General features: G+C 38.1%; 1 protein-coding gene across 1 annotated transcript in view; it reads right to left on the bottom strand.

Moving 5' to 3' along the window:
* Positions 1–23,866, bottom strand: part of prkcda (protein kinase C, delta a) — a 35,535-nt gene extending 11,669 nt beyond the window's left edge. The window contains exons 1-12 of the mRNA XM_033965999.2: positions 23,764–23,866; positions 12,974–13,105; positions 11,986–12,185; positions 11,113–11,179; positions 9,840–9,996; positions 8,415–8,446; positions 8,242–8,327; positions 6,534–6,663; positions 5,896–5,996; positions 5,683–5,776; positions 3,023–3,150; positions 462–635 (exon numbers count right to left, since the gene is read on the bottom strand). Coding sequence (XP_033821890.1) covers positions 462–635; positions 3,023–3,150; positions 5,683–5,776; positions 5,896–5,996; positions 6,534–6,663; positions 8,242–8,327; positions 8,415–8,446; positions 9,840–9,996; positions 11,113–11,179; positions 11,986–12,185; positions 12,974–13,082 — 1,278 coding nt within the window. The 5' untranslated portion in view covers positions 13,083–13,105; positions 23,764–23,866. The remainder of the gene's footprint in view (positions 1–461; positions 636–3,022; positions 3,151–5,682; positions 5,777–5,895; positions 5,997–6,533; positions 6,664–8,241; positions 8,328–8,414; positions 8,447–9,839; positions 9,997–11,112; positions 11,180–11,985; positions 12,186–12,973; positions 13,106–23,763) is intronic.
* Positions 23,867–25,330: the final 1,464 nt, after the last annotated feature.

Raw genomic sequence — 25,330 nt, 5'->3', positions numbered from 1 at the left:
TTATGTCTGCTATATGGTTATAATCTCCTGTGGATCATTATACTGTCGGACAATTTAAATCTAAAATGACTGAAAGTAACAAGTCGGCTCACTTCTACTTTAGGAAACTGCAGTGCCCAATAGGAGCTGACGTTACTGTGAAGCATCATCACAACAAAGAGCTGCAGATCACACTACCGAATTTTTCTTCATTTGTACCAAAATGACTACGCGCCATTGCCAAATCACCGAATAATAAATATGGTGTGTCCTGAAAAATAAGCCGTTAAAGATTGCGCAAACATACACAAATCACTCAAAATATAACTTCAAGAGAGTAAATGAGAAGCGAAACAACTATAACATGTTTAAAAGTTCTGAAAAGTGAACTTTGCACAGTAGGTCTGCTTTAAAGCCCTTTGAAACCTGACATCAGTGTGGGCCTGATAGTATTAAACCTATGTGGGGGGATCAGGACTTGCCTTTGTCTGGAAAGTGGAGTAGAGGTGAGTGAGGAAGGGGTTGTCCCAAGCCAGAGCCAAAACACGTTTTTCTATCATGGTGCACTCTACGTCATCATCCATCAAAACAACGTCCTTTTTCAGAGCTTTGACGGCGAAATACTCCCCGCGACCCTTCAATTCTGCCAACAGGACCTGCACAGAAGTGAAAGAGGGGGTATTTTAATGCTGTGGGGTAACACATAGTACATTTGGATCACCATGCTACTTTTTAATGTTTAGAAAATCCTATATTTGCCGAAAACATATTAACATGTATAAGTTTCACTTTCAAACTCTTCTTCCTTTACTCTCTGCGTTAATTCATTCCCCCTTCAGAGCACAACACAATCAAAGTGAATCCCAATAATGACACTACTACACATCACATCAAGTTTGTCAAGTTGCTGTGTAAACTTTTGTACCATGCTTTTGTATGTTTCTGGAGAATTGTTGTATGGGAGCATGGGTGACATATGGTTAGCTGTAAAATTCTGTGCAAAGCTCCGCCACAAGCCTAAGGAGGGTTCGAACTGGGCTCTGGAGAGATCGCTAAAATACTCAAACATGCATGGATGACATAAAACCTCTTCAGGCATGTTTTTGATGAGGACGCAACATTATAATGTGGTAAAGCTAAAAGAAAAAAATCTATTTTGCATAATATCCCCTCTTGAAACCAAGTGAAAAAGGATTAGGGCTAGGAGATATGAATAGCGATAAAAATATATAACAGTGAGCTTATCCCTCTGACAACATCCTATTCTTGTCATATTGTGATTCATAACACCAAACCTGCACAATGGGTAAAATCCTCTAGCTAAGTTTGTCCTGACCAAGCCTAGCTCAAGATCAGGAGATAAGCCAACATTGTTCCCAACACGTTGCCCCAGCAGCATTGAAGGATGGGTCAAATGCATAGGATAAATTTCTCTACAAGGACCATGACGTGTAACTTAAACTTAAAGAGCCAACATTACACTATATTCTGATCTATGTTATAATGTTGTTTCCTCATCACAAACATACCTGGTGTTGTGTTTTGTTTCATTCACATATTTAACACACAAACCCTGCATATTTAGGCTGAGATCTTCCGTCAGACTGAAACACTCTGTTCCACCTTGTGATGTCATTGAGTAATACAGGAAGTGCTCCATGTTTTGAGTCTCCACACACTTATTAGGATCATTTGGATAATTTCAGCCCTGGAACTGCCAATCTCTACTGAATTAAAGGTAAAAAGGAGCTGTTAACTTGAAAACTACCACTTTGTGACATCATAATGTAGAACAGATCATTTTGAGCATTGGAGATGTAGACAAACTAATAATAAAGGATTACTCATGTGAATGAAACAAAAGACAACTCGAGGTATGTTTTGAGGAGATAACAACATGATAACATGGTTTAAAGCTCACAAGAGTCAATTTTGTGTAATATAAGACCTCTAATATTTCTTTATTTAACCACCCACTTTTCCTATTGGTTATTCTCTAAGTCTGAGTGACAGCTGAATTTAACCACACTGAAGAGTGAACTTTCAGAAGAAGTAGAGGTATGATGTAGATGACATTATTTATCTGTTAATAAGGCAGTAGAAAACTGCAAGGTGTCCATGAATTGTTATGGAAAACAAAATTGTAATCAGGCTCTAAGAAAATCCATAAATAAATCTGTTGCCATATCACCCACTCATAAGAGATATATGTATTATTCATTGTATTTTTTTAATTTATAGTACCTCATTGAATATTCCTTTCGACTCCTATGACTCCGCTCCCACAGTGAATGATATGGGACTATATATCTTACTCCATACAGCTGAGCAACAACTCACTTTTATGTCATAGGTACCAGATCTAAACAAATTTTGTGACCTTGTTTTTAAGAAATATCCTATTTTTTTCTATACCTTTGCAACAGCAGTTCTGATGAAGAATTTATCCAAAGTGCAAAAAAATGTGGATAAAACATTATAAATTAAAGGACCTATATCTATCTTCTAATCTATGTTATAATGTTGTCATCAAAAATATATCTGGAGTTGTGTTTTCTTTTCATTCACACGTTTAACGCAAATCCTGCATATTTATGGCTCTTAGTTCTTCTCCCAAACTGAAAACACTCTGTTCCCCCTTGTGATGTCATGTGGTAATACGGAAAGTGCTTTTAAACTCCATATATCTTCACTAGAATCATTTGTTTAAATGCAGTCCTGGAATTGCCAATCTCTACTGAACAAAAGGTAAAAGGAGCTGTTAACTTGAAAACTACTGCTACACCATCACAAGGTGGAACAGAGAGCTTTGAGCTTTGGAGGTGCAGAAAGAGTAATAATAAAGGGTTATCCAAACATATGAATAAAACAAAATACAACTCCAGGTATGCTTTTGGGGAGGTAACAACATTATAAATGCCATAAAGAGCCAATTTCGTGCAATATAGGACTTTTAAGCAAATGCTACAAGAACTAAAGACTTAGGTTACATTACACATGATATAAAGCAGTTCTCAAACTAACAGCCTTCACTGATCTGTACCTTTCCAAAGCTGCCTTTTCCAAGGACTTTGTGGAAGATGAAGTTGTCGACACTGATTCGAGTCATGTGACTGATCCTGGACACGGGCCGTGGACTGGATCCCTCCCACAGCCGCCCATACGGACCGTCTGAGAAATACAAAAATACAACATCAAACACTAATGAGACTCACTTTTATAGAGCACAATACAACTGCAGACCATAGACTGTTTAAAGAAGTGTAGTAAGTGAGCGTGATGTCACCCATAGCATTCGGTTCCAGTCAAATTCAGTCAAGGCTAGCGGTTATCAGGGTGAATTTGGAACCGAGTTCCATATTTGGAATTCCGACCGTGAATATTATAGCAAACAAAGAGCCAATCTGGAGTGAGGCTTTTGAAGGTAACGGCACTGCTGGTTTAGCAAGAAGCAAGTGCTTAGCAACACTGTCAATCAAATCTGTTGCTAACGCTACCAGGAGCGACGTTGGTGAAAGAAGATGTCGTAAATGTTCATATCTTGAGACAATAGCAAAATAAAAATACCAGGATCATGTAGAGAAGGGATGGGACAATATACGATAATATCGCTAATCACGATCAAAAAGGTCCGCAATTAATTGTTTGGGGAATTTTTTAATAATCGTGATCATCGCACACAATTATAATCGCCTTTACAGCACCAGACTGCCTCATGTTTCCGGTTTGAATACAACGTTTAGATGTTAGTTCTGGTGTTTGCCCACAATGGGGCTCTCTATCATAACAATGAAACTTTCTCATGGCTAGAGGGCGGGCAATGGATTGCATTTATATCCTCCACTCAAGAAGGTGAAATCAGATGTGTGGAATTATTATGCTTTTGAAAAACAAGACCAAGACCAGAGCCACCAATCTGCAGAGCCTACCGAAAAAAAGTTGCGGCTCCGAGGGCAAACACGAGCAACTTACATGCACATTTGTGAGACAACCATCCTGCATCATTTGACAAACTTGAGCTGAAAATATCCATCATAAGTAACATACCATGTGAAATAAACTATTGAATGTAGTTTGTGTTTGGATATGTATGAATACTGGTACGCGTTTGTGTCAACTTTGCTATCGCTGGGTTAGCGCTAATGAACAGCATTTTGCACAGCTGATGGCTGCGATGCCAGCATATCATTTATTATATCCTTTTTTGGGGGGCTTTCTCAGACTGGTTAGTGTGTTCATTTTATAGTCAAGAGTTATATAATTTACACATTTATTATTCATTCAATGTTAATTTCGCTTGCAGCCAAAAAACAATAAAGGTGAGCGCTCTAATTGATGTTTTAGTGACTTTAAAAAAGTAAACCTTGGATTAATAATTATCGTGATAATATCATAAATCGTGAGTCAAAATTTTGATATCGTCCCATCCCTAATGTAGAGCGGGTGAATATTTATGACCAAAGTGATGAGCCTGACAGCAGCAGTTACAGAGAAGGGGCAGGTTAGTTATGTCCATTTATATACAGTATACAGTCTATGCCAGGGGTGTTCATTACGTCGATCGCGATCTACCAGTCGATCGCAAAGGCATTTTGGGTAGATCGCGTCCCGTCATCCATCCAGTCACATGACTAATATACAGGACAACCAGTCAGATTACACCTGACCCTAGGTCACATCATGGACGCTGCACACGCATAAACAAGCGCGAGTTAGTTTAACCCTATAGCGTCAGATCCTATCGTCGCCGATAGAGCGCGGTTGCGGACTTTCCAGCAGCGTAACTCCGCACCCAGTCGTGGTCTCATGTAAATTCAAACGGCGTCTCAAAGCGGAGACATAGGGCTGTCTAAATATTTTACCGTCATTACGGTAATGTGCCTCTGTTGTCCCTCGAAGGTGACGAATGAGAGCGCGGGGGGCTGCAGGGATTTTCCCAGTCATTTATTCGATGTGTAAAAGAAAAAATACGGATGGATGTGTAAAATAGAAGTAGTTGTGTGAAAAAATGCAGTAAATTCTGATACTTCGTTTAACATGATTTTATGGCTATAAAAAAAGACAAAACCGTAATCAACATGATTAGCTCTGTTATCGCTTTCAAACGAAAAATGCTATTTTACTCCTGGCTGGCTGTCAGAAGCTTCTGCCCGAACTATGCATCCCTCACTGATTCCATTCAGTGCAAGTCATCAGAGCAGTAATCATCATACAAGTAATTATGAACATGTAGGAAGTTCAATTGTGTTGTGCAGTATTATCTCATGACGCTGTGCAAGGTACATCAAAATGCACTGTACATGTAAGAATTCATAACACATTTACAAATAAATATATGTTTAACATTTTTGTATTAGGTGGTAGATCTTTCAGACACGATCATTTTAAAAGTAGCTCACATACTGAAAAAGTCTGAGTACCCCTGGTCTATGCTATAGACATAAGGGTGAAAAAATGGACCGAGCCATGGCCCTGTGGTGTATATAGTGCTGTTTGTTTACACATCTAATGCTTTAGCTGAAATATTAAGATCAACAGCATGAAACTGTTCTGGATTAAACAACAGAAGGGAGCAGTGAGCGCAACAGGAGACACAAGACATAAGTCCACAGTCCTATTCAGGGTAAGTGGCGATCGGCTGTGTTGTTTATTGCAGAGTTTATTCACTCTTTTCCTCCTATAGGTGACATCAAAATATCTGACCGTGTATGTCCAGCCCAGCCAGTTTGTTCATCTCGTCGTAGATGCCGATGTCAGGGTGATCAGCCAGAGTTGGGTCTGAGCGACGAGTGGATTTCTGATGGGAGTAAACATCATAAAATACAGTAAAATATCATATAAAAATATCAGTTATTATTTTTATTATTACAATAACATAAGGGTATTATTTAAAACAAATATGAATAAAGTCCTCACCTGGCTGACTTGGTTGAGCGCCTCTGCTAACAGTTTCTGGTTGATTCCACATAGATTGGCAACTTTGTCCTGACATTTGTGATGGACGTTCATGGCACAATCTGCAGATAAAGTTATGAAGTAAAACTTTACTTTTGAGTACACTTCTTATCATCTAACTAGCTGTTAATGTTTATACATGTATGTGGTTAATGTGATGCTAATTAGAATGTACTCCTTATTATGTATCCAGTTTTGCATGCTCTTGAAATATATTCCATTTCTTGGAAGCAAAATAACCAAAACCTTTTTCTCCCATTTCAGTTTTGGTGCAGCCAGTTTTTTTCATGTAGACAATCATGAAATCTTGTATTAACAGTTCCCGTAGTTCACCAAGAAAGTGAGATATTAGATAGCGAGGGCCAAGCTACTTTAATATAGTGTACTCTCATGTCACGTTTATTCATGGGAAAATGTTAGATGCTTAATTTGTAGCAGAATATATATATACTAATTATCATCACATTTCAAACCATTTACAAGTATGCAAATTAGCAAGTTAGACATTAATAAGGTGTTACCAGTTGTGTGTCAAGTGCCTTCCCCAAACACCTCCCTTGTACACACACATATTCATATATTTAAATAACCCTGGTTACCTTCACATTTGAGCCCCTGCTTGACCAGCCCCCACAGCAGACTCCCGCAGTGATCACAGAAAGTCGGACTCATGTAGTTATTGATCTTAAACCGATGAGGCATATCGATTTTAAACCTCTCCTTTTGGAACTGAAAACAAAAATCAACAAACAGCTGTGTTCAGATCAAATGTGTTCTCGGGTAGTCCTTTAACAATAAGACATTTTGAAATACAATGTATTGGTGAAGAAAATATAGACACTAAACAATAAAAGTGAAACTACTGTATGCCTCTGAAACCCTAAACCTAAAGCATCCTCCCAAAAGCTATTCTAAAATGCATAATATCATTAAAAACAACAGAAAAGGTGCCCACAATAAATGTTGACCCCCAAAAATTATTGTTCCATTGATCATTTACTGAATGATAAGTTGATAGAGTCATTATCGTGATAGGCTCATTGTCTGACAAGTCTAGTGTATTGTTGCTTACTCTACTGTTGAAGGTCCTATATTACCCAAAACTGACTCTTTTGAGCTTTAAGCCAAGTTATAATGTTGTTACCTCATCAAAAACAGACCTGGAGTTGTGTTTTGTTCCATTCACACATGTTTGAGTAATCCTGCTTTATTAGTCCTTCACATCTCCAAAGCTCCAAATGCTCTGTTCCACTTTGTGATGTGAAGCGGTAGTTTTCAAGTTAACACCTCGTTTTTCCTTTGTTCAGTAGACATTGACAATTCCAGGGCTAAAATCATCAAAATGATTCTAGTGAAGGTGTATGGAGTTTACAAACACAATGGAGCACTTCCTGTATTACCACATTGCATCACTAAAACTAAACACAACTCCAGGTCTGTTTGTGATGAGGAAACAACATTATAACATGGACCAGAAATATGTAATGTGGGTCCTTTAAAATAAACTTCACTGAATCAAAACCAAATGTCTCTGGTGTGAGGAAATCTCTTTAGTGCTAAACAACATTGCTTTCTCACACGTTTGTATCTATATCCTGTCACCATTATGAGACATCTGTCCTGTTCACATTAAAAACACCTCAGAAATCTCACCCCATCTGCTTTTCTCACTCGGGTGTGTGGGGCCATTTGCATTTGATGCATGTCAAAACATAGTCAAATAAGGTGATATACTCTATGGTCACTGGTAATAAATACTTTGTTATTGAAATAGCAATTTTCCAGATGCAAATTTAAATTATATATTTTGGGAAAACATATCTAAATTGGCCCAAAAATATCTGCTATCGTTTTCTCTGTGTTCTAAACAGGAGGTATCGACATCAGCCATGGAAAAACGATCAAGCTCTAGATTAAAGTTTCTGAGAGTTCTCTTCACTTCACGGTATTGAAGGGTGGGGAAAAGTATGTTTGAGCCTATAGCTACATTAAAAAGAAAAGCAGTGATTTGCAATATGATGATTTCACCAAAATAACAGATTGATCCCAATAAAATTTTTATCATCAGATCACCCACCCTATATAGAAAACCCTATACTATATAGACATATTTTACTGGGTATGAAAAATGTGCAAATATTTGGGATTTTTTATCATTATAAGAAAAATTTTAAAATCTAGAACAATTTTCCACCTTTATTATAAAGATTCTTTCCTAAACCTAAAACTTGACCATGTAAATATATGAATGAGGGACTTATTTTTGAACCAGCTCAGATTTTTAAGACATATGGGGTTGTGACATACCACTGTGTCCCGGCTGTTGGCTGCAGTCCCAGTGCATCTGCCAATGATCTTATCTATGCACTTCTTATGGATCGCTGCATTGCATTCTGGGAAAAAGTAAAACAAAGCCTGTGTGAATATTTAAGCACCAAATCAATAATACATAGAAATAATGTTTCAAATGTGAGACTTACGCCTGCATTTGTAGCCTTGTTTGTTGAGACCCCTTTTATCAAGAAAAGAAAAAGGGTTTGAATTAATAATTTATCACAAAAGTATGTTACATTGGTACATGTGTTTTCTGACTATACAGTATACTGCTATGTGGCCAATGACAGAATCTTTCAACAAAATATGAAATAGAAGCTAAATACTTGGAGATTTATGTTAAAAAAAAAATCTAATTGACTCTAGTGAATTTTTACCATGAAAACACAACAGATTGCATGACTTTGTTGTTTTGATTACATTCAAAAATATAATATATTGAAAGAAAAATTCTATTTGTTTCATTCTATACTTTAAAAATGCAATGTTAAGTCAATCTAGATTTTTTTTAAGTCAATCTAGATTTTTTTAACATTACCAGAAGATTATATCAACATACTGTAAGAGCTCTGCAACAACTCAAATTTTCCATTAGAAATTCAGATTTGTTTAATACATTTTTAACCCAATACAGGTCAAAATGTGCCCACTTAAGGCTTCTAGTTGAAAAAAAAAAACAAAAAAAACAAATAAAGTGTGCTATTGCTACAAATTCAAAATAGTTGTTTTTGCTGTTGTTTTCTTTCATTTTGATTTAACAATGCTGCTGTCTTTGTTATAAAAGGTCTTTTGACATGTGCTTTAGAGTCTGTGCAATCCAGATACCGATTATGATGATTAAAATACAATTACAATTATCAACTAGTACTCTGGTTAATCCCTGCAGCGCCATTTTAAGGAGGTCTAAACTACATAATTACACCCATTGCAGATCCTGAGATGGTTTACGCTGTGGACTGACCAGACAAACTCACAACACACAGAGCACAGCTAGTCAACTGCTTATTTCTATTGTACATATAGATTTTTTTAATTTATTTTCTATTTTTTTGCTAAATCCCTGTGTTAATCCCTTAGTGGTCCAGGCATGATCTATAACAAAAGAAAAGTAAAATTCTGTCAACTAGATAAAAGTTTTAGAGTGAAGACATTTGGCTGTTCATCCGAGCCACTTCTTCAGTTCTGGTCAGATCACTGGTGTACACTGTCTTTTATCTATCTGATGGGAGGAGCGAACTACACTGAAAATAGCAACAAACAGAAAAGTGTATACAAATTGATTTTTTCTTTTGCTTTTTTTTATGAAATAAAGGTTGATGTATGGTAAGTGAAGGCTTCTAGACAGAGAGTATTTGCAAATTTACAAAAAAAAAACTGTATTGATAAAATTCAGAAATGTGTTATTCTGTTGATCAAAATACAATTTTGCTTATTTTTATAGTTGATTAGTCACAATTAATCTAGACTAATCGTTGCAGCCCTCATTTGTAGAGGTCTAAACTACATAGTTAAAACCAATGGATACACAGTGTTTACACTAATGTCTGTTATGATGTATGCTGTGTACTGACCAGACAAACTCACGGCACACAGAACAGAAGGTGGGCTGCCTGAAGAACGTGGCAATGAACTCGTGGTTTTTGATGAAGTGGATTTTGGCCTGTTTTATGGCCCCTCGTCTGCGGTTTATAGTGGGGGCCTCCTCCTCTTTGGGCGGCTGTTTACTCTCTGACAAACAAATGTAGACAAAGATATTAAATCATAACACTGGAAAGAAGAATTGAGCTTCTGACCAGTAACAATAACTGACTCTTGGGCTGTGTTCACTATTCTACTCAAGCTATATAAAGATTACAAGTGGGACTAATCCTAGAACGAAAGCTGGACTAGACCAGGGCCAAACTAAGTCTGCATCATGACTAAACTGGGCTCAAACCAGGACCAAACCAGGACAAGACTAACCAGGAGTAAACCAGGACTAGAACTGGGCCCAAACCAGGACCAAACCAAGTCTACATCACGACTAAACTGGGTTCAAACCAGGACCAAACAAGGACAGGACTAATCAGGACTAAACCAGAACTAAACTAGGACTAAAACAGAGCAGAACTAAAATAAACCAGGACTTCATATATGAAAAAACAGGGCAGAAACGGGACTAAACCATGGTTCAGACTTAAAGTGACCATATTAAACTTGAGACTAAACCTGGAGAAAACACAGAACTAAACCAAGACTAAACCAGGAAAAGAACTGGACCCAAACTAGAACCAAACCAGGACCAAACCAGGACAAGAAAAAACCAGGACTAAACCAGAACTAAACTAGAAGTAAAACAGTAGAACTAGTAGTAAACCAGGACTTCATATATAAATAAACAGGGCACAATCACTACATCAAACTTGAAACTAAACCTGGACAAAGCCCAGAACTAAACCAGGACCAAATCAGGGCCACACCAGGGCCAAACCAGGACCAAGCCTTCAGATACAGACCCAGAACTAAACCAGGACTAAACCAGGACAGAACCAGTAGTAAACCAAGACTAAATGTATGAACAAAGTATGACAGAACCGGGATTAAACCGGTTCTAAACCAGAATTTAAACAGGACAAAACATATGTCATAAATGGGTGTAAATCATAAAAGCACATAATATAGATTGAATATCTTAGAGTTACATAACAGAACACTTTAATGACTGCTTACTACAGCTTCAATCAAATGAATGAGATGGGCAAACTGCTAGTGAATTAAACATGCTTCAGGAGGGTGTAGTCCACTGAAGCCTGTGTCTTAAGATAAAGCAGCAGCAATAGGAGACTGAACATTGATCTGTTTTACCTGCATCTCCTCCTTCCAGAAAGTACTGCACAGCCATCATCACTTTCCCCGACGGGTGCAGATCCACCTGGAACAATAAAACGTTTAAGATCCAACTACCAACTTTCAAAACTAAGTAAAATATCTGAAAATTTCTGAAAATATCTGAAAATACTAAAAAAATGGAATTTTAAAGTTCTGTAGGTTGTTCTGTATGTAGCTTTTTTAACAATATGGCTAGGGGATTACCAATGAAAAAAATCAGCTTTTATATAACTAAGAATGTTCCAACACAAACAACACAAACAAGACTAATCCAAGACTAAATCAGGAGTACAACTGGCCATTAACTGGTAAAATCCCATGGGAAAACCCAGTATAAACCAAGACAAAACAGTGTTGTTAGTATCCAATATTTGCCACTCTGAAAATAAATGATTGACCTGAAATATTGTGAATGCTGTTTTGAGAAAATGCTAAATTTCAATATCATGTGTATAGTTTATAATTAAAAACAATGCTTTAACAAGATCTGCTTCGAAATGGATGTTGAAAATCATATTGTAAATTACCGCAGTATTGTGGTTAATTTTACTCCTTTCTAAATACTAAAACCTCAGCTAACACATTTAAAAGACATGTTTTTACACTTTTCTGTCCAGATTGATAGAATAACTGTCTGTAAGTAATATATAATGCTAAATATATATAAAAAAATGTAGATTTATTTCTATGACTATTGCCCAGCCCTATAAGGAAGAACATTTTGGCAGACATTCTGTCATCAAGTCAGTTCCCCATCTTAAACTCTAAAACTGAAACCAGACAACTACCACAGTGCATTTCAACTTATTTCCCCATATGCACTTTTAGCCATTTTATCGTTTTTCTTACCCAGAATTCCGCTTTGCCATTGGCTTTCTTGCAGCGCTCAGCGAGTACAGACACACCCACGGTGACTTCGGCCAATGGCTCTTCTGCAGTTTTCATCAGAAGTACCTCCAGGACCCGCCCCTCGTAAATGTGTGCATCGAAACTGGCCTTCCACGCAGGGTACATGGTCGGCTTCCTCTGTACCAGGGTCTTTCCACGCTCTAAAAAAACAAAGGAAAAGAAAATTATTATAGTTATAAGCTTATAAGCAACAAAATCTGCTTGTGGTGCCATAAATTATCAGTCAAAGTTGCAATTGGCATTAGATTTGTGATTTCATATTTTAGAATCAATGGTACACACAGGACTACAGCTATTTTAATGTTTCTCAAAGCGCAGATTGCTCTACAGTTGCTCCCTCAATGGTCTGATTATTTTGACTACTTTAGTTTTTGTCCAGTTTCAATTTAAATGTAGACTTAGTTTGGTCCTGGTCTAGTCCTGTTCTACTTCCAGGTTTAGTTCCAGGTTTAGTCATAGTTTAGTCCAAATTTTTATGTGGTGATTGTGAAAGTGTGAACATACTCTTAGTCATCTTCTGGCACTGACAACCAGATTTGTATTTTTCTAGCTGTAAGTTAAAATGTTTTCATAGAAATATTGTTTGACTGGTAAATCCAGATCTCTCACTGTATTTTTGGTCTGCTTCCCACACCCTCTGTTGTGTCTCAAGCCAAGCGTCAAATGGTGATCATGCATTCAGATTTTGTTTTTTTGTTGTTTTTTTCCAGTGAAACAAAGGAGCTCATTGGTTCCCTCCACAATGTTTCTCAGCTTCCTGTGATTTTTTTTTAAAACATATCACAGATGGCCCATGCATGTTCCCAATTGGCTAATCCAGCTGTCAATCACGCCCATTTGAAAACAGGGAGATTCACCAGTGACCAGACTCACACCTTCATAAAGTATTAAAGAAGTGTGTATGCTTTAGATTAGTCTAATGTCTCACCTGTGGTCAGAGCCTCCTTCATCTTGATGGCACAAAATGGTGGATTGTCGAGAGCTGGCAGGACGCCCAGGTCATAGGAGTTAAATGCGATCCGCAGGAAAGGAGCCATTTTGGATCACCCAGCACCTGCTCCTGTGGGAAAGAAAAATACACAGATGAGTGACTGTATAATCTGGGAATTACGGGTATAACACAGTAACACAGTCAGAATGCTTGTTTATTTGGTGGGTACAGTGCATAACTAAGTATAATTTGTTCATTCATTCACATCACAGCATTATGGAACATGGGTTTTGTGGCAGTGAGCGTCACATTTAGCTGGGCATTCATTTATGTATTATTCATTATTTGTTTTTTGATGTGTTGGTTTTTTTTGTTGGGACAGTGCATTTTAATGAAGATAAATGTTGTCTAGTATTCACAAGCACAACTCATTCTTACACCAGTATACTTTAACACTGGAGGCAAGGTGGGTTAAGTGTCTTGCCCAAGGACACAACAACAGTATGCAGTTACTGATGCCCCAATGTGGCTGTCTCCCATCCAAATATTAACCAGCCCCAGCCCTACTTAACCTCTGAGATCAGATGACACTGGACATTCTAAAGGTATATCACCGCCATATTAAAGATGTATCTATTCTAGTTTTGGGTTCACTGCTATTGAGATGTTATTGCTTTTCCTAGAATTACATTTATTACCACACTGTGGAACATTCTCGGCAAAGCAATAAATTCTCCATGGAGACAAGCAGGTGGCTGGCCCTACTGCACCTTTTTCTTGAGAGTTAATTTAACTTTAGATACATCTGTACTGAGACCTCCTTCAGTTCTATTGGAGAAACCTGACAGGAGCCAGGGAACTATTCCCCAGATCTGACCCGGGATCTTGGTGAGGATTTACCAGCTGGAGGATTAGAATATTGTACTTTATTTTCAATAGTGTGTGGCTCAGAAAGGGCATCTGGGGTTAAATCTATATCACTGTAGAATAGCCATTGATCTTTGTCAAGGAGTACCCATAGAATCCTGTATAAACCTCATATAAATCTATGGGAGAATTTACCTGTTGTCCATGATTTATGTGATTTTTAGAGACTTGAGACTTTGATCGCAAATCGCAAACACAGCAGTTTTTATGCAGAATAAGACCGGTAAGGTACTTCAAAAATTACAAAGCCTGTAGTTTAGACCTGCACAAACATGTTCTGAAGTGTGATTCTTGTATTAGTTTGTCAGTTTATATTTCAGTCTTCTGATCAATTCTTCTGGATGTGTTTAAAATCTGAACAAAATCTTATTATTTAAACATAAATCCCAAATCTAATCACATTGCTTGCCCCACCAGGAGGAGGCCCCGAGGAAGACCCAGGACACTCTGGAGGGACTATGTCTCTTGGCCTTGGGGTCCCATCAGAGGAGCTGGAGGAAATGTCTGTGATGAGGGAAGTCTGGGAGTTGCTGCTTAGACTGCAGCCCCTGCGGTCCACCCCCGGATAAGTGGAAGAAAATGGAGGAATGGATGGAGATTTTTTTTTCCAGATCGTTCAGGCCTCGTATAAACCCCAATATAAATCTATAGAGGATATGCCTGTTGTTCACGAGTTATGTCATGTGAAGTTGATTTTGAGAGAACAAATCAAATGTTTTTATTCAAGTTACGCAACTTTAACACACTGTGACTGTGAGCTCAGTTTCACCCCTTTGCTGTTATTGGATTGCATTTAATATGGATTTTCCCAGGCCATTGAAAAACATGGAGGTGATGGCATGTGGCTTTGGGATCAATACAGCCCTGGTCTCTATCTGCTCCATGCATGATTTCCTGCTGTTGCACTAGTCCCATACACTGTGGACACATGTGTTATAATACAGCCATAGCAGCCTTTTCAGTTTGTGCAGTGCATTCATGAATTTGTCACGCCCATGTCTCCTAATCACACAGTATCCCCCTATATTAAGTGCTACTAGAGAGAATATTTGGCTTTCAAATGTAATATAATATTTGAGTAGTTGACAGAGTTTTTCACTGATCCGAAGGTTGGTGGTTCGAATCCTACTCCCGACATAAACATTATTGGTTGAGGGATCAGATCCATGGGCCCAAAGGTTGCCAGTGTGATTCCAGCTCCCGCAAATGAATAATATTGTTGTATCCTTTGGCAAGACACTTAACCCACCTCGCCCCCAGAGTCTATGTACAGTGGTGTATGAATGTGTGTGTGAATGGGTGAGTGGTTCCTTGATGTAAAGAGCTTTGAGTGTCTTGAAGGTGGAAAAGCGCCATATAAAAATGTGACCATTTACCATTTACCAATATTCTGCAGTGAATCAAATCTATAATCTAATTGTAATAATGGCCCAAATCCATTAACACAATGTGCAAATTAAAGCCAAGGTATATACATTTTTAGCCAAAAATTTTACTAAAATAAAAGTTGTTGTGTTTATTGCACTGAAAAAACTTGCATCCTTACTGAGAGTAGGCTTGAACCCGGCCTATTCCTGCCCGTTTTCATGGAAATGTTGTGACTTTGGCTATAATATTCCACGGTATGGCATAAAACATATTTATCTTAATGAAGAATGTCCTGGTTGTATGGGTTTAATTTTCTATTTCCGTGGAATCAAGTATGTAACTGGGCACCTCTGGAAAATAATTCACTGTACATTTAATTTATGTTCTGAATAATGTACACTAAGGTGGGTAGAGTAATCGAATACTGCACTCAATTAAGAGAACAGTTACTTCTTAATAATATTATCTAAGTAGAAGTAGAATGTTGTGGTCCTAGAATTTACAAAAGTAAAAGTAACTGTCTGGAAGTATTATGTGATTTATATTACATTTATTATTTGAAGTTAAGAGGGAGAACAAAACATGTAATCATCTACATACTGATATTTTCAAAGGATAGACCTTCAAAATGGTATAAACAAAATCATATCTGAATGAACAGTGCAAGAAACTCAAATGTTCAAATCATTTAATATCACGCAAAGAGGAGAAAAAGTATGCAACCCGAGAACTACAATTTTATTTAAAAGTTGCTTAAGTAAATTTAGCTGAGTAACCACTTCTCACCTCTAAGTATGGGAGTTTCTTCTGTCGCGCAAACAGTGGTTTTTAAAACATGAATCACAAAACATGACTAGTGAAAATGATAACTCTACTTCCTCCTTCTGAACATGAGCACTTGTGTGTTTTTTTTTTTCTTTTAAAATACAGATTAATAACATTAGCTCGCCTAATTACAAAAGGACTGTATCCAGGTCAGGACTAAAGCTGGGCTAAGTTTCACCATGACTCAACCAAAAACTAATCCAGAACTAAGTCAGGGGAAAACTTGACTAACCCCAGACCAAACCAAGTTATGAGAAAACAAGGAACAAGTCTAACCACGACCACGCAACAACCGCCTTTAAACTTTATAGATCTAACACACAACAAAACCAGGCTTTAAACGGTGCCTCTCCACCAATCTGAACTGTCAGTCAGCCTAGTGGAATACCTGCTCACCTCTAATGGTTGATAGGGAAGGTTATTGCCAAACTGTAAATTTCCAGGTAAAACAGTAACATCTCCGTGGAGACTAGCAGCTGTCAAACCCTCCACCAGAAAAGTTAGATAGTGCACCTTTAACAGGACAAAATTAAAGCCACAGTATGGAACTTTTGAACAAAAATTGACTAAACTAGAAGCATCCTGTTTGCTCCTGTTTGTTTCCATGGAAATGTTGTTTGGCTATAATAATCCACATATATGGCATAAAACATACCTATCTCCATGGAGAATGTTCCCAAATATGGTTTTAACTTTCTTTTTCCATGGAATCAAGAAGGTGACATCCCACCTCCAGAAAGTTACATACTGTACCTTTAGAATAAAAACTATAATGTTAATTTACAGTAAGTTGACCAGGAGTGATGTAGAAAAACAGAACGCCATGGTTTCTAATACAGTTTGTAAAAATGTCTAATCAGAGTCTGAAGAGTCTTTAGAGTCTCTGGTTTTGAAATGCAACTAACATGCAAATGATCCTAACCTCAAGAACAGCACGGCTGTCCCTACACTTCCCGTCTGAGGGCAAATACAAGCAGCAGTATGAGTGGAGACAGTTGTAGTAATAATAATAGTAGTAGTAGTAGAGTTAGTAATACTAGTAGTGGTAGCAGTGGTAAATGTGGTGTAGTATATGTAGTAGTAGTAGTATTAATAATAGTAGTAAATACAGCAATAGTGTTAGTGGTATGGGTACAGATTCAGAGGTAGTTTGCTGTAGTGTTGGAAGTACTTCTAATAGTTTTAACTAATTAAGTGTATTATTAGGATTACTATTATTTGTAATTGGTGACACGCCTTTGTGAAAAGGTATGTCACACCTTACAATTGTTGTAGAGCGTATTTGTTTTTGAAAATCATTTTGTATTTAGCTACAAACATCACAAGTTTTAATTTTAGGCATTTTAACTTGCAGTGTGCTGTGAACTCTCCTGTTGCCCCACTGGACACAAATTCGCCATTTTCAAAAATTCTAATAAATCACTTAATATGTCTCTAGTGCTAGTTTAATAATGATGTAACTGTCCCATCTTAGAGAATATCATTTTAACAATTAGAGTTGTATTTTTCTTTGAAAATACAGCTGTCATACTGCAGGACAACAAACTGGCATGTGTTCAAATTTTTTTCACAAAAGTTAAATTTTACTAAAGTAAAAATATCAATATAATTTCTTTTGACTTGTAGTCTTTTTAAATATGTTATTTTTCATATCACACTGTAGGACACACTCTGGATTACAGCATTAAACTGTTTATATCCTTTTTAGATTTAAAGTAGTGGTAAAGGTGTAATTTTATTAAATTATGTTAACATGCTTACATTTATGCCAACACCTTTATGAACTGCCTCTGACACAAGAGACTCAATGTAGAATGTTTTAAATAAAAGTGTTACAGTTGCACCGCAGGACGAAACATGACGTCAGTCTAAAACTATATGCAATTTATAAAACACATATTTGTGCACAGTTGAGTTGAGTTTTAGAGGAAGAAAAACTGTATTTAGAAATTCAATTAAAGTGTAAGTCCCCAATTACTATTATTTTATAGTGATTCTTGTATTCGTTTGTCAGTTAATTTTTCAGTGTTTTTATCAATTCTTCTGGATGGGTCTTTCACGATGCTTGTTAGAAAATGATAATTAGATATTTTTCCCAAATTGTTCAGCTCTTTTCATAGTTACATTTTCATTGCTTTATGTTGCATTATATCACCAAAGAAAATGTCTAGTTTGTGGAATCACTAACAATAGTGATAAAAACTGATTAAGATTGTAATCATTTTAGAAGTTGACACTCCCTGGCCCTGTTTGTGACTTCCTGTATCTGGAGTGTCTCGTTTTTAGATTTTATTTTTTTAGTTTGCCTGAAGCAAAGACACAGCGAGTCGGAGCATGTCTGAAATCTAAACACAGGCAGCAGCTGGTATTCACAGTCAGTCCCTCCAGTCGACAGACGCCCACAACTTAAACCGCCACAGAGAGAAAAGCAGGACTAAAAAAGACCAGAACAGAACAATGTTACAGGAAGACACTATCAAGACTCTGGGGCACTCTTTATTTATTTGTTTTTTTTTGTTTAGATGGACAGGTCCAGGATTTTTTATTTTTTTGTAAAAAGGGGGAATTTTAGTACAATAAATGGGTGAAAGATAATCATTTTTTGCAGAAAAGATGTGAAGGTATGTCAGTGGCCTGGTTTAGTCCTAGTTTAGTCTTGGTTTAGTCCTCCTAGGCTAGTCGTGTGTTAGACATGGTTTAGTTCTGGGTTAGTCCTGAGTTAGAGGTGGTTTAGTCCTGAGTTAGACCTGGTTTAGTCCGGGTTAAGTCCTGGTTTACTCCTGAGTTAGTCATGGTTAAATCCTGGATTAGTCCCTGGGTAAAACCTGGTTTAATCTTGGTTTAGTCCCAGGTAAGAACTGGTTTAGTCCTGGTTTAGTCCTGGGTTAGTCCTGGGTTAGTCCTGGGTTACTCCTGGTTCAGTTCTGATTTAGTCCCGGGTTAGTCCCGGGTTAGAACAGGATTGTCCTGGTTAGATATGGTTTAGCCATGGTTTAGCCGTGATTTAGTCTTGGGTTAGACCTGGGTTAGCGCAGATCTTGTCCCAAGTTAGTAAAGTCACATCTATTAATGGTGCTTTAGTCCGGGTTTAGTCCTGGTTTAGTCAGAGGTTTAGTCTTGGTTAAGACAGGGGTTTAGTCCTGGTTTAGACAGGGGTGTAGTCAGGGTTTAGTCCTGGGTTAGTCCTGGGTTAGTCCTGGGTTAGTCCTGGGTTAGTCCTGGGTTAGTCCTGGGTTAGTCCTGGGTTAGGCTGGTTTTAGACCCAGTTTAAACTTGGGTTAGTCCCAGTTTAGTCCTGGTTTAGAACAGACAGTCCTGAGTTAGATGTGGTTTAGTCCTGGGTAAGACCTAGTTTAGTGCAGCTCTTTTTCCAAATTTGTAGTGTCACATCTATCAGAGGCGCTTTAGACTGAAGTTAGTCCTGGTTTGTTCTGGTTTAGACTGGGTTCAATCCTGCGTGCGTCCGGCGTGAGTCCGGCATTAGTACGCTGTTAGTACACTGTTAGTACGACGTTAGTCCTAGTTAAATCCTAGATTAGACCTGTTATAGTCCTGAATTTGATCTGGTTTGTGAAGAAGAAACAGTAGTGAACCAGGCTACATTCGAGGAGTGAATGCACTCGATTTGATGACCATTAATTTCCTTTCGTAATTACTGTTCACCCTGGACATACTGTGATGAGGTTTGGAGAACTGGTCGATGTCAGTTTGGAGCAGAGGACGAAATGCATTGATTTTTCATGTCCAACTTTGATTTGTCCAGTCCATTTCATCGAGCCGTCTGCCCCATCAGCAGCTGTTTTTTTCTAATCTACCACTGACTAATACAATTATTAGTATTCATTGTATGTAATAGGGCTGAACGATTTAGTAAAACTGTGATTTATTTTGAAAAGCATAGCAGTTAGAATTAGATTTTCAATTTCTATTTTAATAATAAGAGTCTGTACAGTGTTCAAAAACCTTTATATTCCGACCATAGACTGTATAAAAAAAGTGGACTAAGGTCGTATTCACACTAGCACTGGTTAGTACGCTTTAATCGAACTCTAGTTCTTTTGGCCACAAAGTCCGGTTCGTTTGGTCAGGTGTGAATGCGCAATCGAACTCTGATACGGTCCAAAAAAGTGAACTCTGGTCCGCCAAAAAACCTAGGTCCCGGTCCGGTTGAAGTGAACTCTGGTACGGTTCGAATGCATATGTGAACGCCAAGCAGACCACAGGCCACTCCAAAGACAGGAAGCGGATTACATGCACAGCATTCTGGGTAAATAAAACCAAAACAAACACGGGTGCAAAGCTAGCGGAGCGGAGAAATGGCTCGTGGTCAGACGTGGAGTGAAGAGGAGGTAAAAGCCCTCATAGAAATATGGTCTGACGAAAATATATGTCAGTTACTCGTGACCACGCACAAAAACAACGAGGTTTATAAATTAATAAGTGAAAAAATGAAAGCAGTAGGATTCCCCCACACTGTAGCGCAGTGTCGGACAAAAGTAATTTTGTTTACATTTCCCTGCGGAAAAGACGTTGCGTTGTATTGACCAATAGACGAGCGGCGTTTCTTCTTCATGGTTTTTTGTCTCGTTTCCTTCCATGGTTTTTGGTACAGCGCCACCACATGTGAAGGATTAGACAAGCTTCTCAAAAGGTTTGGTTCGTTTGACAAAAAGCAGTGTGAAAGCAAACCGCTCCAGTTGAAAATGTTAACAATGTTTCAATTTTGGTCCCGAATCAAACCGAGTCTACTGGACTATTAGGTGTGAAAACGACCTAAGTGAGTGTGATGTCACCCACAGGGTTCAGTTCCAGTCAAAAGAAGCTCATCGAGGCTAGAGCAGTTATAGGGGCAAATTTGGAGATGAGTTCCATATTTGGAATTCCGACCACGAGTATCATAGCAACCAAAATCTGGAGTGAAGCTGTTGAAGGTAATCTTCTTCCCGCCCCCACTGCTGATTTAGCAGGGAATGGGCACTTAGCAACACTGTCAATCAAACCTGTTGCTAACCTTAGTGGGAACGACCTTGGGCCAATTATTAATGTTCATATCTTGATTTATAGACAACCAGGATCACATAGAGCAGGTCAATACAAACATTTTAAGGCCAAAATAATGAGGTTCATTGCAGCAGTTACAGAGAGAGGGGCAACAATTTTCCAATGTAAAGTGAATTGGAGCCAGAGTCAACGGAGCTGGAAGCACGCCCGTGCTCGTTTCCTATTTGGAACCTGATGGCTAGAGTGTTAGCTATGTCCATTTATACAGTCTATGGTACTGACACACAGCCAGTAGGATTCTGTAACACTGATGGAAAATATTAGTGTTGCTATTTGGTAAATTCATTCTTTGTAGTAACATATTTTGCATATTGCCACTATAACTCAAACTCCTAACTTAGTCTACAATTCAAATGTTCATGTTTTATTAATGACAGCTGCTATATGGTAGAAAACAACCCAATTTTAGCTTGGATTTTTGTTAAGTTACATAAGCGCATTATGATAGTGCCAAAAGGAACATCTACTTAGCACATGTCAGAGAGTTCAAATGGTTATTACATTGATAAAGTTAAAATTACTGATGTTCAATTTATTTATTTATAGGCCTGTCACAATCTGAATTAAAAGCCTCTATGACTCATTACAGATGCAACCTTAGTACTACAATGTTTTATACTGCTGTTTATTTATTGCAGCTCATGATTTTGTAACAATATTGTACATTTAGAATAGTTTTTGGTGTTTAAATCTGCTCTTGGGTTTTTGTGTCAGTGGCATAAATTTGTTTCAATATTACCATTTATTGTCTATAATGACTTCAAAATGTGTTATGTGACAGGCCTGTTCATTTATATAGCACATTTCAAAACATCTTCAGTTGTCCAAAGGGCTCATAAAAAGCCAACAAAAAACAAATATACAGATAATACGAAACATAGGGAAAGTACAACAAAACACCAAGATATCCTGTCTAGATAGTGTTAAATGCCAGAAAGAAGAGGTGAGTTTTCAGTCTAGTCTTAAACTGTGTTGGTGATGGACTTGGCAGATCTGATTATGTCCCATAATTAAAACATTTCACAAACAAAAATAACAGATGCTTTCTTACAATTAGTTAACCCCGAGTATTGTATTTCATTGTTCATATGGCAACACAAATACTACGAATGTTGCTGCTAGTGTCCACCCTTTTGTTTTGCACCAACAGCCCATCACTAACATGTAATTACCACATACTTGTCACTTATACCACTTGTTTTCTGGTTCAAATTGGGCTTTTTTTTTTTTTTTTGCTTAAAGCGGCAGTATGTAACTTCTCTGGTGGAGAGTCTGTCAGCTGTTTGTTTCCATGTTACTGCTTTGTAGGCCTGGGACGATATTGAAATTTTGTGTGACGATTACCATGTCCAAAATAACTGCGGTTAATGTTTATATCACGATCATGATTAAAGTTGTTAAGGATATGAATATAATTTATAACTTTAACAGAGATTATTATGGATGAGCAGGGCTGTCAACTGAAATTTGGACGCCCGGGGCTATAAGTCTCACATGGCCCCCGTGTAATACAAATGAATAGGAAGAGGGTCCAATTCTGGGCCGCTAAGACCCTGGGCCCCAGACAACAGACCCCTTTGTCCCCCGCTGTTGCCTCTCCTGTGGATAAGTTTTTTTTTTCTTTTTTTTTCCTACACATTCTGGTGATATAACGGCAATTATCTTTGTTGGCGATTATATAAAATGTCCCACGAACAACTTATCACAATAAACGATATTATTGTTTATTGCCCCATCTCTACTGCTTTTCCTAGAATGTTCCAAAATCTTGTATGAAACGTATCTATCTAACTAAATTACAGGTCAGATCTGTGGAGACCCTGCTCGCAGAAAGAATGCATGTTTTTGTGTTGTTTTGTAATAAAGACACCTGTAATTGATGTGAGTTGGATTCATTTTCTGTCATACTGTGGACAATTCCTGGCCTCTCCATGGAGACAAGCAAATGACAGACCCAGCACTGGAAAAGTTCCACAGTGCTGGTTTAATATAGGTCGTAGTGGCAGAGATAACCGTTATTCTCACACACAAATGCAGTGTACCTGTAGCTCCATAGCGCATCAGTGTAGGTAGGATGTGGTTTACCGCCCGTAGCCGTTGGTTCAACATGTCAACTTTCAACACCCAAATTCTTCTTTAGTCACTTCGCATCCACCCCAACCTTCTATACACTGATTTTGCAACATGTTTCCATCTCTCTATACGATTACCCAACTACTTTACGCGCATTTTGGGTCGTTTTGAGGCAATCCAAGCGCGTAATGTCACTTTTACGCTCCACACCTTGCCAGCTAACATCCAGCAGGTACGGTTACGTCTCTCCTTCTGGAAAATAAACCGCCACGTTCGCCATGCATCCCAAGTTGTTGGCCTTTTCACAACTACAAGTAGCTTTAGCGTGCTGTGTAAACATAAACAGATGTATGTAAGAGGAGCGTAGTAGCTTTGCAGCAACGGGAACAACTAGGCGGTTTTCGTTACGCATTGGCATGAGTTAAAGCGCTTTAAAACGCACGAGCCATTGTCTTAAACTTTATTTGTATGAACTTTTTGGACTTAAACCACAAAATCCACTCGCAGTAGGATGTGTTAAGTGCAGGACTCACCTTCTCGTCCCGAAAACACTCCGCTTATTCCTCTTTTGGCCGCGGTTCGCTGAAAGTTGATGTTTTGCCGTGTGCTCTCGTTTTTCACTCTCTGATTCCGTCGTTTGAGGAAGTATGGAGCGCGCCCACGAGCCCGCTCCTCCGCCGCCGCTGCGCACGAGCCCGTGACGTTTACCTGCTGCTCACGCGCATTATGCACGGGCACCCGCAAAGACAGGGGGGCGAGGGGGGCGAGGGGGCAGGACATGGGTCTAAGAGAGGGAAGAGATTCAAGGGAAAACTCTAACGTGACGTAAATGTGGTTGGCCATGCTTTTTGGGCAGTTACGCACGTTTTACTACTGTCACAAGCACGCGCTACGGATATAATTTAAACACTGTGAACTGTCTGTTGACTAAAAACGCTCAGAGAAGGGCTGGATGACTGAAAATAAGGACTGGGATTTTTGGGTTGAGCCCTGAAATAGAGCTGGTTTCAGAAACAACAGGGCAACAGGCCACTGCCTTAGGCCCCAAGCAGACAGGTGGAGCACACAGGTCTGATTACACCGCCATGTGTCCATTTACAAAACAGAAAAATGTGCAGAGTAGCAGAATTTTTAAAAAGGTTTACTGTATAACTTTTATCAACAGATCACCACTTTCTTGTCTCCATGGAGATATTGCTTTGGCTGGAATGCAGAGGTGGAAAGGAGCAAAGTACAGTAAAAGTGGCAAAGTACTATACTCAAGTACAAATAGTAGGTATCTGTATTTTATTTAAACCAGTTTTAAAGTGGGTGCTTTTTACTTTTACTTCACTGCATTTGAGAGCAGGTATCTGTACTTTCTACTCCACTATATTTTTTTACTGGAGTGAAAAGTTTAAGTATTTTTTATTATTGTTTGTGACATGATGAAAAGGCTGAGGGTTTATTTTTAAACGTGTTCATAGTTTGAGCGAACAAAAATATGCAAATAAAAAAAACGCTAGAAAAAAACTATCCAATCAACTGTTTCTGCTGAACAAAACAGCACAAATCTGTATCAAAATCACTACATTTGAAGCTTTATAAGACCTTAAAAAGTGCATGAAATACTTTTTCTTTTAACTCTTTAAGTACATTTGTAAATACGTTTACTTAAGTATATTTTTTCATGTGATACTATTACTTTTATTTAAGGAACAAAACTGAGTACTTCTTCCACCACTGTTAGGTTATGTGTCAGATCTGTGCTGAGGTGAACCTACTCAAAGTAAGAATGCCTCTTTTGCACCTGTGATGGAATAAATTTGGTCTCTAAATAACACAAAATAAGGCCACATATTGAGTATATTATGGATCCTTGTGTATTTGTGTATTCGTACTACTGCACAACTTAATTATTAAACCCTGATTAAACTATACACAAAAACCAGAGTAGAGTTTTCAGCAGTGCTCCTGCCAACTCACAGGTGGAGGAAGAAAAAAGTTTTTGCAAAAAGTGCTGAACTTCTGAGTGTGAAAAAGAGGCATTACTGGGTTCTGTTGCCAAGAGATATTATTACATTTAAATATAAAAAAAGGCTTAGATTTAGATGTCCCATA

Source organism: Periophthalmus magnuspinnatus, chromosome 5 (assembly GCF_009829125.3).
Source record: "Periophthalmus magnuspinnatus isolate fPerMag1 chromosome 5, fPerMag1.2.pri, whole genome shotgun sequence".
Lineage (NCBI taxonomy): Eukaryota > Metazoa > Chordata > Actinopteri > Gobiiformes > Gobiidae > Periophthalmus > Periophthalmus magnuspinnatus.
The sequence above is the reverse complement of the archived record's forward strand: the minus strand, read 5'-3'. Positions and strand labels throughout refer to the sequence as shown.